Genomic DNA, 14,641 nt, shown 5'->3' on the forward strand with positions numbered 1-14,641 from the left:
AACATGTCCTGGGCACAAGCCACGGATAAATACCAGAGGTTACGGTAGCTCGTTCCTTCTGTACCATCAAATTTCAGTTACTTCTTATAACTGGACATAATACTCTCCTCTCTTTAGGGATTGGGAAGATGGGTGGCTGGGTGGCTAGCTGGCTGGGGGTGGATAAAATGCTTGCTGCATAGTCAGAAGGACCTGAGTTTGAACCCCAGCTCCCACATTAAAAAAAAAAACAAAAAAAAAATTAGTATGCCCATAAACCCAGTCCTGGGTATGTAGAGATAGGAAGATAGATCCCTAGAGTTTGTTGGCCAGCTAATCTAGCTAGTTGGAGATGGGTTCCGGGTTTAGTGAGAGACTGTTCAAAAAACACAATAGAGACCAATTGAGGAAGACACCTGGCAGTGTGGTCTCTAGCCTCCATACTCATAAGCTCCTGCAAACACCCACATACACAGGCAAGTAAACACAAAGGCACAAAACAAACACACACAGAGACAGAGAGAGAGGGAGAGACTTGAGTTGGGAAACAAGAATACAATATGTGGCTCTCAGATTTCCTGAGTATTCTGTTTATTTTGGTTTTGCTGAGGAGTTGGTTCTCTGTGCTTCCATATTTTGAAGGGTGTTAATATCTGTCTGAGATGTGCATCTCATCATCTTCATTGACTTTATCTTCTCACTACACATGAGCTAAAATACCTAAAACTTGGCTGGTATAGAAGTATTCTACTGTTCTAACATCTAGGGTATGCATTCTGGCTTATCATTATCATTCTCTGTGTATTTTACAAACTGCTTAAGTTATGGCTGATAAAGCTTTTTAACATAATTAACTATTTTCAAATGTTCTACCTTTTTTTTTTCTGTGTTGCTTTGCCCTTCCTGATCGAAGTCTAGGAGAGTAAGTTAATAAATTTTGTGAGAATGTGTTGTCCTACTGTGTGTCTAGAGACCTTTGTTCCCTGTGCTGCAGCTCAACTTTACTTTTGTTTTGGTTTGTTTGTCTTTTACTTCTTGGATTTTCATAGTGTGATCTTTTTCTCGTCCTTCTGTCTTTACAGTCCATGGTTGGGCGCCAGCGGAGCGCCAACATAAAGCCAGGCTTGTTTGCATCTGTTGCTGGTGTATGCATGCTCCTTATCACATCGTACTCTTCTCGTGCCATAGAATGCTGAAACTAAAAGTGTTGACAGGTCTCTTTTACAGAGGGCTGTAGGCAGAGTATTCCTTTGCTGGAATATTTGCATAGTTTATCAACTGGGCAATCTTATTACAAAACTCAGACACCTAAAATGCTCCCAAATCCAGGATTGTTTTGTACATTTTAATGTTCAAAAAGTTTCAAAATTAAAATATTTTAATTATAGATGTTTAATGTATAGTTACTTATATTAGAATTGTATACTACTTGTTGCTACCCTGCTGAGAAACCTTTTAATGAAGCTGTCCTTTTATTTCAAGGATTCTAGCACATAAGTAAAGGGAGAACAGGTGCAGCCCGAGGGACGAGCACTTTCAGCTTGCACAGTCCCTGCTTTCTGATCCCATTTAGTCCTTCCTGTTGCTTCCTGCTGTGAGTGGAAACTAGGCTGAGTCCCACTGTCTCTTCTGAGTTTGAACTGCTACTGAACTAGACCTGGAGTCTAGGCCCTGCCTAGGACTGGATTTATATGCCTGGCAGACGTTAACATGTCCTGTTACATGTTAAAATGGAAAGACCTGACAGCTCCCAAAGGGCCAGAGTTCTCCTAGGCACAGACCAATAGGCAAAGGCTCAGTGGCAAAAGCAAGCAGTCTCCAGCATTTGCTAGTCTGTGATTCTGTTTTCCAGGACTCTCAGAGCCGGCAAGGCGGGTACAGCATGCATCAGCTCCAGGGCAACAAGGAGTATGGCAGTGAAAAGAAGGGCTACCTGCTGAAGAAGAGTGATGGGTATGTGTCCAGCCGTGGTTAGCCCAGGGTGGGGCCACCACGTTCATGCAGTGTTCCCCCTGGGATGTGTCTAGGCGTTTGTTAGAAAAGCATACTTAAAAGCTTTCTGAGTAAGGAAGGGAGAACGGGATTGGGAGGGAATGAGGGAGGGGGCTATAGCTGGAATACAAAGTTAATAAACTGTAACTAATATTAAAAAAATAAAGAATTAAAAAAAAAGCTTTCTGAGCCAGTTCTCCTCAGATAGTTGACTAACCTGCTGTCTTTAAAAGAAGGATTGTGTTTCAAAGTAGATACTAAGACTCATAACCAAACTTTTGGCAGAGTACGGGGAATCATATGAAAGAAGGGGAGTTAGTATGATGTGGAAAGGATAGGAGCTCCACAAGGACCAAATATATCTGGGCACAGGGTCTTTTCTGAGACTGACATTCAACCAAGGACCATGTATGGATATAACCTAGAACCTCTGCTCAGAGGTAGCCCATGGTAGCTCAGTAACCAATTGGTTTCCCATAGTAAGGGGAACAAGGACTATTTCTAACAGGAACTCAATGGCAGGCTCTTTGACCTCCCCACCCCCCAAGGGAGGAGCAGTCCTGTTAGGCCACAGAGGAGGACTTTGCAGCCAGTTCTGAAGATACCTGATATAACAGGGTCAGATGAAAGGGGAGGAGGTCCTCCCCTATCAGTGGACTTGGAAAGGGTCAGAAAGGAGATGAGGGAGGGAAGGTGGGATTGGGAAGGAATAAGGGAGCAGGATATAGCTGGGATATAAAGTTAACAAAATGTAACTAATAAGAAAAATAAAAAAAAAATTTAAAAAGGATTGTTAATTAATTAAAATAAAAAATGGAAAGAAAAAAAAAAGGATTGCTCTGCATCCAGGTAACCCCTTTGGCTTGTAACCTGCACATCTCAGAAGGGAGAAACTCAGCTCTCCTTTATCATTGTCATTTTCTCTACTTGAGATTGCACCTGGCTGCCCAAACCCCAACCATGGTGGTGATCCATGACATTGTCTCTGTCACAACCAATCTATCACACACCCTTTCTTTTCTAACTAAAAATAATAAGCCTCTTGCTGTCTCAGCTGCTTCTGCTCAAGGATGAAGCCTGCTTCATAAGTACTGTTTAATTGAAGCCAGGAGCCATCTCTGTGAGCATCTGCTCTGTATTGATGCACCTCTCATACCCCTCCACACTGCACTGGCAGTGACAGAGCCCAGACTTCATCTTGGGTGTTCTGACTTACTGTCCGATGTGTCCCCTTTGTCCCTCAAAAGGGCCATACTGCTGTTGACCCCTGTGGACGTAGTCAAGACGTAAACTGGCAAAAGATGTTCCCAACTCCTGCTTTCAGTCTGTTCCCCCTTCACACATTCATTTCACACGCACACATACATCAAACATTCCAGCATCTGAAGCTGACTTCTAGATGCTAGAAGGTAAAAGCTAAGGGGATGTGCCATGGCTGTCATGCAGCCATTTGTTGGCAAGAGATGAAGAAAGATAAAGGAGGTGGTTCAATGGCAGCATGGCAAGGATCTCAATTCATTTCATACCAGAAAGAGCAGGGAAGGATGAGAAGAGAAGAAAGAGCTACTTATCTTAAAGTTGGAAAAAAAGAAGGTATATCCATCCTTCACATTCACACTGGTAGAATAACTCTAGTAATCTAGAGTTGCTTTTGATGGTCTGTAGGGAAGGGAAAAATACTGGAATCTTTCTACATGAAGGCAGGCCCCTTTGTTAACAGTAAGCACTTGACGTTGTGTGATTTACATTTTCAAACAAGGCATGAGTAATTTTAGACTCGATTTTTGCAATACTTGTCACTTAAAAATTGTTTAAAAAATTTGAAAGAACAATTTTAATTTTTAAATAGCTTTAAAACTTTATGCCTCAAAGGCACTTACTAAGAGATAGTAAGAGCCAAAGGAGTGATTGTTTTATATATTTTTTCTCAGTATAATCCAAGATAATTTTTATGATACAGGTAAAGAGAGTCTCTAAGACGTGAGCAAAACCACAGAATTTTGCTGGGAGTATGGCAAGTGATGACACAGGGACTGAAGCCCCAATAATCAACAGCTTCAACACCGATACCTCTTTAGTCTCATGAGGTCACTTTCCCAGGGACAGGGGGTACTGTCAAAAGTGCTCAGAAAGGTCAGGTGCAGTAGTCCCCACTTGTGCCGGGGCTGACTTGGGAGTCTTTCTTCTGGTGACCAGGAAGCACTTCGTTAGCCATCTCAGGTAGAAAAAAAGAGCTAACAACCTGGTAAGAACCGATCCCTCCAGGTCAACAGTTCGTTGTTGGTAGAGAGGGGTGTGAGCAATATTGCCTAGGTAAGGAGTGCTTTTACTGATGATCTTTACAGGTTTGTGTGAGGGTAGGATGAGATGCAGGACCACTTGCACAGAGCTGATGATGTAAACCAAGTACAGGCATGATTGACCGATGCTTCCTCTAATCACACATGGCCCCCATCAGTACTTGTGGGAGAAAGTATGTCATCTGGCTGCAGTTGAGGACAGTTTCTCAGTTAAAGTTTCCTGTTCCCTCCAGTGGAGACTAACATTTTGTGCATATATTCAATTTACACCTGATCTGACGGTGTGGATTTTCCCTTCCCTCTGTGCAGCATGCTTTGGAGCAGACTGCTTCTGGTAGTTGAATACACATGAACACAGTGTTTTTAGTTGGTCTGTGGCAGTCCTCTTACAAGACTGACTTAAGAAGTGGGAGGAAGCATGACAGAATACGATTTTATAAGCCTGGAAAACCTTCAGTGGCCTCCTGATGCTATTGCTTTTATGACAACAGAAGGCCCCACTCCTTTGCTTGCCCAGGGTATCCCTGCTCCTGTGGACCTGATATGGCTACAGTCCCAAGTAGAACAGCCACATGCCTCTGTGTATGTGTGTGTGTGTGTCCTCTTTGTGTGTGCACGCATGTGTGCGCATGTGCCTCTGTCTTCCTTTATGTATACATGCATGCTGTGAAAGTGTCTTGATAGAAACTGTTTGGTGCTTTCTTTTTTTTTTAACTATCATCAAACTTTTTGGTCAAAATTTTCAAAATGTGTCATATCTGCTTATGAATGGTCTTAACACAGTTTAATTTCCTGGAAGCATCAAAGAGGTCTCTGTAGGAGGACTCTGGTGCCCCTAAAAGGAAAGTATACAAGCCCCTGAACATGGACTGTTCTAACCTAAGCTCTTCCCTCTGTATTCTGAGGCAGCCTCTGACACTTCCTTGCACAGGAGATGTCTTCCTTTTTAACTCTGTTATTTATTAATTATGTAGGTAATCTAGTAGCAGTGCCTTCTTAGGAAAGAGTCACAGACGTGGTTAAGAATCCTTATTAGCTCTATCCTCTATGCAGCTCTGCACCACCATTCCCAGAGACGGGAACGTCTGTATGGGAACTATACTAAATGTGTTTCTTCTGCTATTAGAGTCTGTTTCTCTTTCCATTTTCACGGTCAAAAACAGTTCTACCATGAGCTTCTCTCTACATGCCTTCCTATCTGAACTTGGCATAACAACAGACATCTAGGATTTTTCTGTTGTGTGTGGTTTGGGGAAGGAAGCTAGTTTTATTAAGGACAGCTTTTCATAATTACTGTTTTGCCTCCTGCCGCATGATTGCATACCCCACAGTGAATCACATGCAATATCGAGTTCTGTTTAACTTGCTTCCTAGGATCCGGAAAGTGTGGCAGAGAAGGAAATGTGCCGTCAAGAATGGGATCCTGACCATCTCACATGCAACTGTGAGTGTATCCAAGACTTCCTCTGCCAGCCCTTGTGCTTTCTAGTTTCCTCAGCTAGGGGCCAAATGAGCTGATATAACGAGCATGAACTTTTGACAGTGTCTTAGTTAGGGTTGCTATTGCTGTGATGAAATACCACAACCAAAAGTCACAAGGGGAGGAAAGGGTTTATTTGGCTTATACTTCCACATCACAGTTCATCGGTGGAGGAAGTCAGGACAGAAACTCAAACAGGGCACTACCCTGGAAGCGGGAGCCGATATATAGGCCTTGGAGGTGTGCTTCTTACTGGGTTATTCCATATGGTTTGTTCAGCCTGTTTTTTGTTTGTTTGTTTGGTTGGTTTTTGTTGTTGTTGTTTTTATATAGAAGCTAGAACCACCAGCCCAGGCATGACCCCACCCACAGTGGGCTGGGCCTCATCAATCACTAATTAAGAAAATGCCCTGCTGGCCTGATTTTGCAGCCTGATCTTATGAAGGCATTTTCACAACTGGAGTTCCCTACTCTCAGATGACTCTAGCTTGAATAAGCTGACATAAAATTAGCCAGCACAGAGGAGGTTCCTGTACTTTGTATATTTGGACCATGTTTTTTAGGATAGTCCTTTACAATTACTGTTTTTTCTTGTGACATGGTGACCTGCCTGGCTGAAATGCTGTGTTTGGTTGTTTATTTGGTTGTTTTGTTTTTCTCTTTCAACCTTCATCAAGTAGGGCTTGACTTTATAATCTTACTTTGGGGAAAATAGAATTGGTTGTTACCCTGAAAAGCCTGTAAATTACAAAGCAGTTTTTCTCCCCTTCTCTTTCTGTTTCCTGCCAAGGACACTACTGTGGCCAAGCCTACTGTTTCTGTATATTCTAATTAATAACAAGTAACACATTGACTACACTATTTGGTGACTAAGAATAGACAGTAGCATCTGTCGGATTGCATCTGAGTCCCAGTATGCCATTTAGTCTGTGACCTTGAGAAAAATGTTCAGCTCAAAAAAATTCAATAGGATTAAAAGAGATGGGGCGGGGACATGTTGTGAGGTCAGGAGTATGCTGCTATGTCTGCTGCCTCAGACGGTGTTCCTGAAGTCTACTACTGATGGGGAGCTGGGGTAAAGGAGCCCCTTTCCTGATTCTAATTCCTTCCCTCAAGTTGTTACTGTTTCTCCATTTTCTCTCTTTAGTCCAGTCATTTCTGCTGGCAAGTGCATCACAGCCATGCCCCCACAGAAAGACACCACTGATCACATAGAATTTGGGTGAAAACCAAAACCAATAGTTTCCAGGGCAAACAATTGACAGGGGTTTCTGCAGAGAGTAGGGACACAGACTATATACCTACTCACAGGTTCGAAGAAGAATTGGAACCTATAGAGTATAGCCTCACTTAGTCCTCAAGACACCCAGGACGTGGGTTACTGTCAACAGTTCTCACAGAAGCAGGAAGGAGCCACATTTGCTCATCTTTGGAGTCCCAGCAGCTAGCACTGTGCCTGGCATACATGAAGTGCTCAGTAAATATAGACAGTACCTAGTGAATACATCTTTTTCCTTTGTGGGAAGATCTTGTTTTATAGCCTGTGCTGATCTCAGGTTCACAATGCTGCCTCACACTTCTGAGAGCCGGGATTGTATATATGTGCTACCATATTTACTTCAGTGGATATTTTTACATTAAACTACAGTTTGTGGCTGAAGTTCAGAGTCTGCACTCCATGCCTGGCTCCATGCAGTTTGTAACATTCAAACTCCCAGCTTTGCTCTTTTCACCGTATGTGGACCTTCTTCTGGGGGCCAGATTGTTGCTGGGTCTCTGAAACTTCTGTGAACAGTGCTCTTTATATGAGATGTCATTCCTCATCATTGAATCACCATAGCATCAAGATGGGGAATTCTCTGACATCTTCTAAGAGAAGCCATTAAGCCATTAAGTGATGGGGTTGGGTCTTGCAGGGGATTGACATCACAAGGGCTTTAGGAAGTTCTATTTGAATCTGAAAATTGTCTGCATGATATTTTGTGTTTTTAAATGCCTTCAGATTCCCTTATGATTAGCACTGAAACAGCTATTAAATTGATAGTCTCCTTTTTCTTCAGATAGCCCTAAAGTTACTGGACTAGACTAGGCAGAGTGACTGAAGGTGACCTGTGTATCCACTCCTGGGAGGCTTTTTTTTTTTTTTTTGCAGCTGAAAGAGATTAACAGTATGGCTTGGTATAGAGGAATTGCTCATTGCTAGAACACATGCAGGAGGCCCACAAAACTACTGCTAATGACAAGAAGAGAAGAGTGCAGCCCTGTGAATCCAGCTGCAACTAAATAAGCCTCAGGTCCTTTCATGCTTGTGCTCTTCACCCTTCCTCATTTACAAAAGGCCCAGGTGGCAGTGCCGGGCAGTCAGGTAATCCTGGATGACAGTGAGCATTCCTTAAACTTGATGGTTGTTGTCATCTCAGTAAGCTGAGGTGGCACTGCACCATACATAACCCTGGAGATGGACCTTCTGGGTGAATCCCCTCTCTGACCCTGGATCTACCGTGACAACTGTTTGTGTAAATTGGAGCCATTAATAGTGCCTGATTCATAGGTGGTTGTAAAGATTGCGTTCACTGATTATGAGTAATCAGGACAGAATGTAGGGCAGAATTAGGGCTCAGTAAATGTCAGCTTCTATTGCCAGTGCTCCTTTGTCTTCCTTATGTGCTGCTGCCTTTGTGATGTTAAACTGTGGTTTATTGGAACCCTTACATATTGCCACTCCCTTTATGAGGCATACTTTACAAAGTCAGCTGGAGACACAATTTTTTACACATAGAAATTAAATTTCTACCTGGGGAGGGGGTGTGGCAGCAGTTCTGTTCCCTCTCAGGACACTTACCTAGAGGAAGAATTAGGTGTCTCCTCGGGCTTTCTGCATCATTGGACAGTTCTCAAGGACTGTTGTCTTTCAGGCCTGTCCAGAGCGTGCAAGTCAGAATTCTCCAGCCAGGGCTTTACCACATGCACTGACAACTCACGGAGGAAGCACAGAGAGGCCTACAGGATGATTGATGCCTTCAGTGCAGTGTCTTTAATTCATTGCTTCTGTGACTGGCCTTTGAGGCTTTTTTTTTTTTTCAGCCTGTTCTGGACTCCCCTCTGCTTCCACTTGTCCCAATTATCCTTGGGAGAAGAAAATTGGTTTGTTTTTGTTGTTGTTGTTGTTTTGTTTTGTTTTGTTTTTCCAGCAAATCAGAAAACAGCACTGTAAATTCTAGGGGAACAAACTTGGGCTGGTAACTGTTAGACTCAGGCTGTAAAATGTGGATGAGTTAATCTTTTGGAGCCTTTCTCAGATGCATTATTTCCTCATTAAAGTATTGATTTCTTTATGAACCAAGCGCTGGACTAGGTACTGTATGCTGTGAGAGAAAATGAAGGGGCAGCTACCTCTATGTAGTCAGTGCTCAGCGTGTCATGCTACAGCTAAGTGAGCAGCCTCTTCTCCAAAGGAGAAAGCTCAGTCCAAAATAACGAGCCTGGACACCATGTTGAAGAACCTTCATGAAGCTGGTATGGATAGTTTGCAGGGTAAAGGAAGACTTTTGGAGCACTGTTACTGCTTACAGCTCCTGGATAACAAAAAGAGGTAGCCATCAAAGTAACTGCCTGCTGCACTTTCTTGAGCCCATAGTATTTTTCACTTTCTGTTTGTATTGATTTCTCATCCACTTGAATGAGTCTCCTCCAGCACAAGGCAATACTTCTCACCATGCTGCACTTCTACATCCTCCCCCATCTCTTAGATTTATTTATTTATTTATGTTTATAAGTGTTTTACCAGCGTGTGCACATGTGTACCACATGTGCCTATAACCCACAGAGATCAACTGGGTTTTGGATCTCTTTGAACTAGAGTTAGAAACGGCTGTGAGCTGGCAACTGAATCCAACAAGTGCTCTTAACTGCTAAGCCATGTCTCCGCCTCCTTCCTTTTTCTTTTAGGCAAAAAAGTAGAACTGATTTGTAGGATCCAACTTAAAGTGCATCTGTGGGTCTAGTGGAACTAACGTTGAGCCTTCTTCACAGTCATGTGAAGGAAAGAAATGGGAGATGTGGCCACAGTTACAGCATCACTTAGACTTTGAAATAAGCAGTACTGTTTGCAGGTCAGGGTTACTGCAGAACATCTTCATAGGCCTGTCCACCTTGTACGTTTATTGGAGGACGTCTTGAACTCAAGCTCTGTAAGAAAGCCATCTGCTGATACTCTGCAGGACCCTTCTTAATCCATTCAGCAAGGATCTTCATTATCTTAGTCCTGATGAAAGTTCATTCCCTTTACTTCTTGAATCCTAAGGTTACATATTAGCAGTAGCAGTTCAATTTATTTCAAACAAAAGATCCTTACCACTGGCATTTAAATAAATGTCACAAATGATCAGAAGATGGTGCAGTTGGCCAAAATGAGTCTATTGCTCTCAGTCCTGGCTATACGTGAGAATGGAGACGACTTGGCAGGTGATGCTGACATTCACTGGGAATGTAGAACCACTGAGCACATCTGTCCTCCTCCAGAGTTAATCAGAGGATGAGGGGTGACATGGGGGTGCACAGATTGCCAGAATACTGGTAAGGTTGGTGGTCACTTGCCAGCCTCTGTTAGAACATGGCCACTTTGAAGTCTGGTTATTACCATCTCTTTTACTCTAGTAGAATGCCACTTTCACGAGTAACAAAGTTAAATCAAAACACTTAACTGGCCTCATCCTAAATCCTCAGTCTCTGTCATTTAAGCCTCCCTTCTGCTGCTTTGCTGTCTGTTTGGAATCCTCTCACTCCTTTTGCATGCTTTATGTCTTCACATTCATGAGGATTTCAGTCCCGGTGACCTCTTACTTGCCCTCACACTGCCAAGGCCCATTCAGTAGTGAGCTCCTCTGTAACCTTCATGTTACAGGATCTGATGTAGTGTTTGAGCCACAGTGACTTAGAGAACAGATCTCCAGAAGACAGTACACAGTAACAGGGACTCTAAAAGAGTTATAAGCTATCTGGACACCTTTAGAGTAGCTATGTGGGAAATAAGTGGTACTCATAAAAATCATGGCTGAACGTTTGAGCACTGCTGTAGCTTAGAGATGGTTTGGATGTACCCTCTGAAAGTTCATTTTGGGAAGTTTCGTTTCCCAGTGTGGCAGTGTTGAGGTGGTGGACCTTGTGAAAGCTTGTTTACCTTATGTATTGATGTAGTTCTCACAGGACCCCAAGTTAGTTCTCTCAAGAATGAGTTGTTATGAAAGAACAAGCCTGATCCCTGAGATACTCTCTGAGTTTTTGTCTCACCACATGTCCTGTCTGTCCCTCCTATGTACACCCTGACATGATGTCATCTGCCATGATGTGAGTAGCCAGAGACCTGCACCAGAGTCAGTATCTTGCTCCTTTGGACTCTCAGCCTCCAAAAGTGTTGACTAAATATCTTTCCTCTGTAAGAGACCTACCATCAGGTGCTTTATTGTAGTAAGAAAATGGACTAAAATGAACACTCACAATATGCTACACAATTCACATAACTTCGCTGTTTATCTTTCATAACAACTTCAAGTAGCTGTTGTCTCCATTTCAAAGGAAAGACAGTAGGAAGCCCATAACCAGTAAGTGCCAAACCTGAACCGAAGAAACTGGATTTAATAGTCTGTGCTGCTTTTTGATCATAAGTGGAGCCTAACTCCGTTGTCACAGCCAAGAAGATATTACTTTCCCTCTTCATTTTGAGAAAATGAGCTCAAAGGGGCTGAGAAACTTGCTCCTGCCTATATTCATACAAGTCTAGGTATAAACTGAGTCCAGGTCTGGTGGCCATCCTGAGTCTCAGGAGGGGCTTGTCCATCCTACTGCTCATGTCCTATAGGTAATGCATGAGTTCATTCCTGCATCACTCTAAATTTCCCAAACCCACAGGAGTCTCAACGCGTGGCTCCCAGTGTTTGGCTCCATCAATGTCAGGTATTTTAGAGTGTCTGTCATTTGGTTTTCAAAGAACAGCAAGCATGGCAGCCTTGATTTTGGTAATCTTCTGACAAATCCGCTGAAATAACAAGGCTGTCCCAGTGCTAATGCTGCCTTGGGTTTGAGAACCTTCCAGATTACTCTCCTTCTTTCATGTTGAACAGAGATTGGAGGAGACTACTGCAAGAGGCTTGTTTCATAAAAGGGGTGAGACTGAGGTATTAAAATCTAAGAATACAGATCAAAGCCACAGCCTCCCCCCTGCCCGTCCCCAGCTTATGGTATTGAGGCTTTTATGATGTGCTTTGGAGGTCTAGTGGGAATGCATCACTCTGTGTACTTCCAGTGTGCTAGGGAAAGTGGGGCGAGCCCACACTGGAGCCACATCTTACAGTACATGACATTCATGAACCTGGAGAGACTGAAAGTCCTGGGTTTACAGGTTTGAAGTTATAGAGCAGCTTAGTGTATAAATCAGCAAATTTTCATGCAATGCTTCATCTAATGCGCTGCTGTCCCCAGATGAGACCTGCAGCAAGATTGGTTGACTTTCTGTCACTCAGTTTCCTCATCTGCCAAACAGGGAATTGCAGTGTGGTCCACGTACTTAATATGCTTGTTCATTTTTATCACCTTGACACAAAGTAGTCACTTGAGGAGAGAGCTTCAGCTGAGGAACTGCCTCCATCAGATTGGCCTGTGGGCATGTCTGTGGGACGGTTTCTTGATTGATTGGTGTGGGAAGGCCAATAGCACTTTGGGCAGTGCCACCCCTGGACTGGCAGTTTTAAGTTTTATGGGAAGGCAAACTGAGCAAGCCATGAAAAACAAGCCATTGAGCAGCATTCCCCTGTGATTCTTGCCTCTGCCCCTGCTTCGGTTCTTGCCCTGACTTCCCTCATTGATGGGCTGTGATCAGCAAGTAGAAGCTACATAAACTCTTCCTTCCCAAGTTGCCTGTAGTGGTGTTTATCACAGCTGCAGAGAGCAAACTAGCATGCTGAGTGGTTGTAAGAGATAACACATCGATGCTAACCTCTATGCCGCCATATGGTACCATAGACCTGACACCATGAGGCTATCCTTACTCCTAAGGACTGCCTTGCTGTGTGGGGTCACAGGAACCTCTTAGACACCCAGGATTTGCTGCTCCCTGCCCACTTTGTGGATATAATGAAGTGAGCAGACTCTTCAAAAGTAATCATCATCATCATCATCATCATCATAGCTCAGATGTTTCACCATCAAGTGAACACATTTCATACAAATACTATGAGTCCAAAAGGTACAGGGTTTTATAAATTCTTGATGGGTAGGAAGACATGCATTGAAATGGATTGCTACTATAGTTACAAAGGAAATACAAATTTAAAATTTTTTTCTTACTAGGCCAGTATAGTGGTATATGCTTTTAATCCCAGAAGCAGAGGCAGGTAGATCTCTGTGAGATCTCTGGTCTGCATAGTGAGTTCCAGGACACACAGGACTACGTAAAGAGACCCTGTCTCAAAAAAAAAAATCTCAATGGCCTACTTGAGTTATACCCTATACACTATGAATAGAAGCACTCGTCACATGTCTATGGAAATGTCTTTAAAAGATAAACAAAACACCAAGATGTGAAGCACCTCCATCAGGTATGGTAACAGCAGCACTTCTTATTAACAGCCCAATTTTCTCCCGTTACAGTATTTTTACACCATTCAGTGTTGACTCTAGAGTAGAACACACTCCCCAAAATAAAGGGACAAGTAAAGAGATTTTTCTTGAAAATAATTGCCTTTTAAGCCATGCATGGTGGCCCATACCCTTTAATCCTTGTACTGTGAAGCAGAAGCAGGCAGATCTCTGAGTTCAAGTCCAGCCTGGCCTACAGAGTGAGTTCCAAGACAGCTAGGACTATATGGAGAAAAAGAAAATGTCTTTTTAAGTATTTCTTCCTTACATTTACCTCCTGACCAATGGAAATTAGTCCCATAGTTACAGTAGCTGGAAAAGTAAGGACCTCTAGAATGAGATGTTAGCCAATTTTTTTTCTCTCTGGCCATGGGAAGGACCACCTGAAGGGATGGGGCTTGTTTGTGCCCAGAGAATTACAATTTGGGATCTGAAACATGTTAGGAATAGTGGGGTTTTTCAGCAGACTACCACGTGGTGTGAGGGGGAGATGGAAGAGCTGGCTCTTCAGGGTCAGAAAGAAGCAGGAAAGGAGAGCCACTAAAGATTCTTGGCAAGTTCCAAGTCTGACCTTGACCAGGAGGCAATGTGGGAAGTAGGATGAGATGGGTTCTGCCCTCTCCTTTGTGCTTCCTGTAACACAGGTTGGCGTGCCTCATCTTCCTGACCCCTGACCTATAAAATGGGATTAGGAACAGTGCCTATGCTGTCACTACTGGAGCATCCCCCAACAAGACTACAGTGCCTGTGGGTCAGCAGAGGGTGGGAAAAGAACCACTCGGGAGACAGTTTCAGGGAACAGCATCTGCTTCATTGCACATGAACAACCATTTATATAGTGGTTTGCTAGCACAGTTCCTCAGACTAGACAGTGAGTGCTCCTACCACCAGAAAGAAGCACATTCAAAGAGACGTGGAGAGTGCGTATCTGTCAACAGGCCAGCTACCACTACTCATACCACTTCAGTGTTCTGACTTCAGGAGCATGGTGTGCTGTGCTTCTTGCTTAGAAGCCCAGTGTGCCAGGTAGGCTGGCCAGCAGGTCCTGACTCATTTTCTCCTACACACCTAGTTCATGGAGTTATTGCAAGAATTACATGAGAGTAAAGTACCTGCAATTTAAGAGATTATAAAGAAAATTTTTGTCTTTCTCCCCCAACCCTTCAAAAGCAGGTTTCTTTCCTATGCTGAAATTGTGTTGGTAGGTCTTTCTCTGTCACAGGTGTTTGGCGTGGACTTGATTTCTTGCCAGGGATTT

The 14,641-nt window shown here is 43.3% G+C and overlaps 1 protein-coding gene across 8 annotated transcripts in view; it reads left to right on the forward strand.

The window, feature by feature from the left end:
• Positions 1–14,641, forward strand: part of Asap1 (ArfGAP with SH3 domain, ankyrin repeat and PH domain 1) — a 312,808-nt gene that overhangs the window by 240,403 nt on the left and 57,764 nt on the right. For 7 of the 8 annotated variants that reach the window (XM_060389353.1, XM_021645398.2, XM_021645401.2 and 4 more), the window contains 2 exons: positions 1,832–1,932; positions 5,646–5,715. In XM_060389353.1, the coding sequence (XP_060245336.1) occupies positions 1,832–1,932; positions 5,646–5,715 (171 nt within the window). Of the gene's footprint in view, positions 1–892; positions 1,808–1,831; positions 1,933–5,645; positions 5,716–14,641 lie in introns of those variants that run through there. The other variant, XM_060389356.1, reaches the window with a different exon arrangement.

This window comes from Meriones unguiculatus, chromosome 8 (assembly GCF_030254825.1).
Source record: "Meriones unguiculatus strain TT.TT164.6M chromosome 8, Bangor_MerUng_6.1, whole genome shotgun sequence".
Lineage (NCBI taxonomy): Eukaryota > Metazoa > Chordata > Mammalia > Rodentia > Muridae > Meriones > Meriones unguiculatus.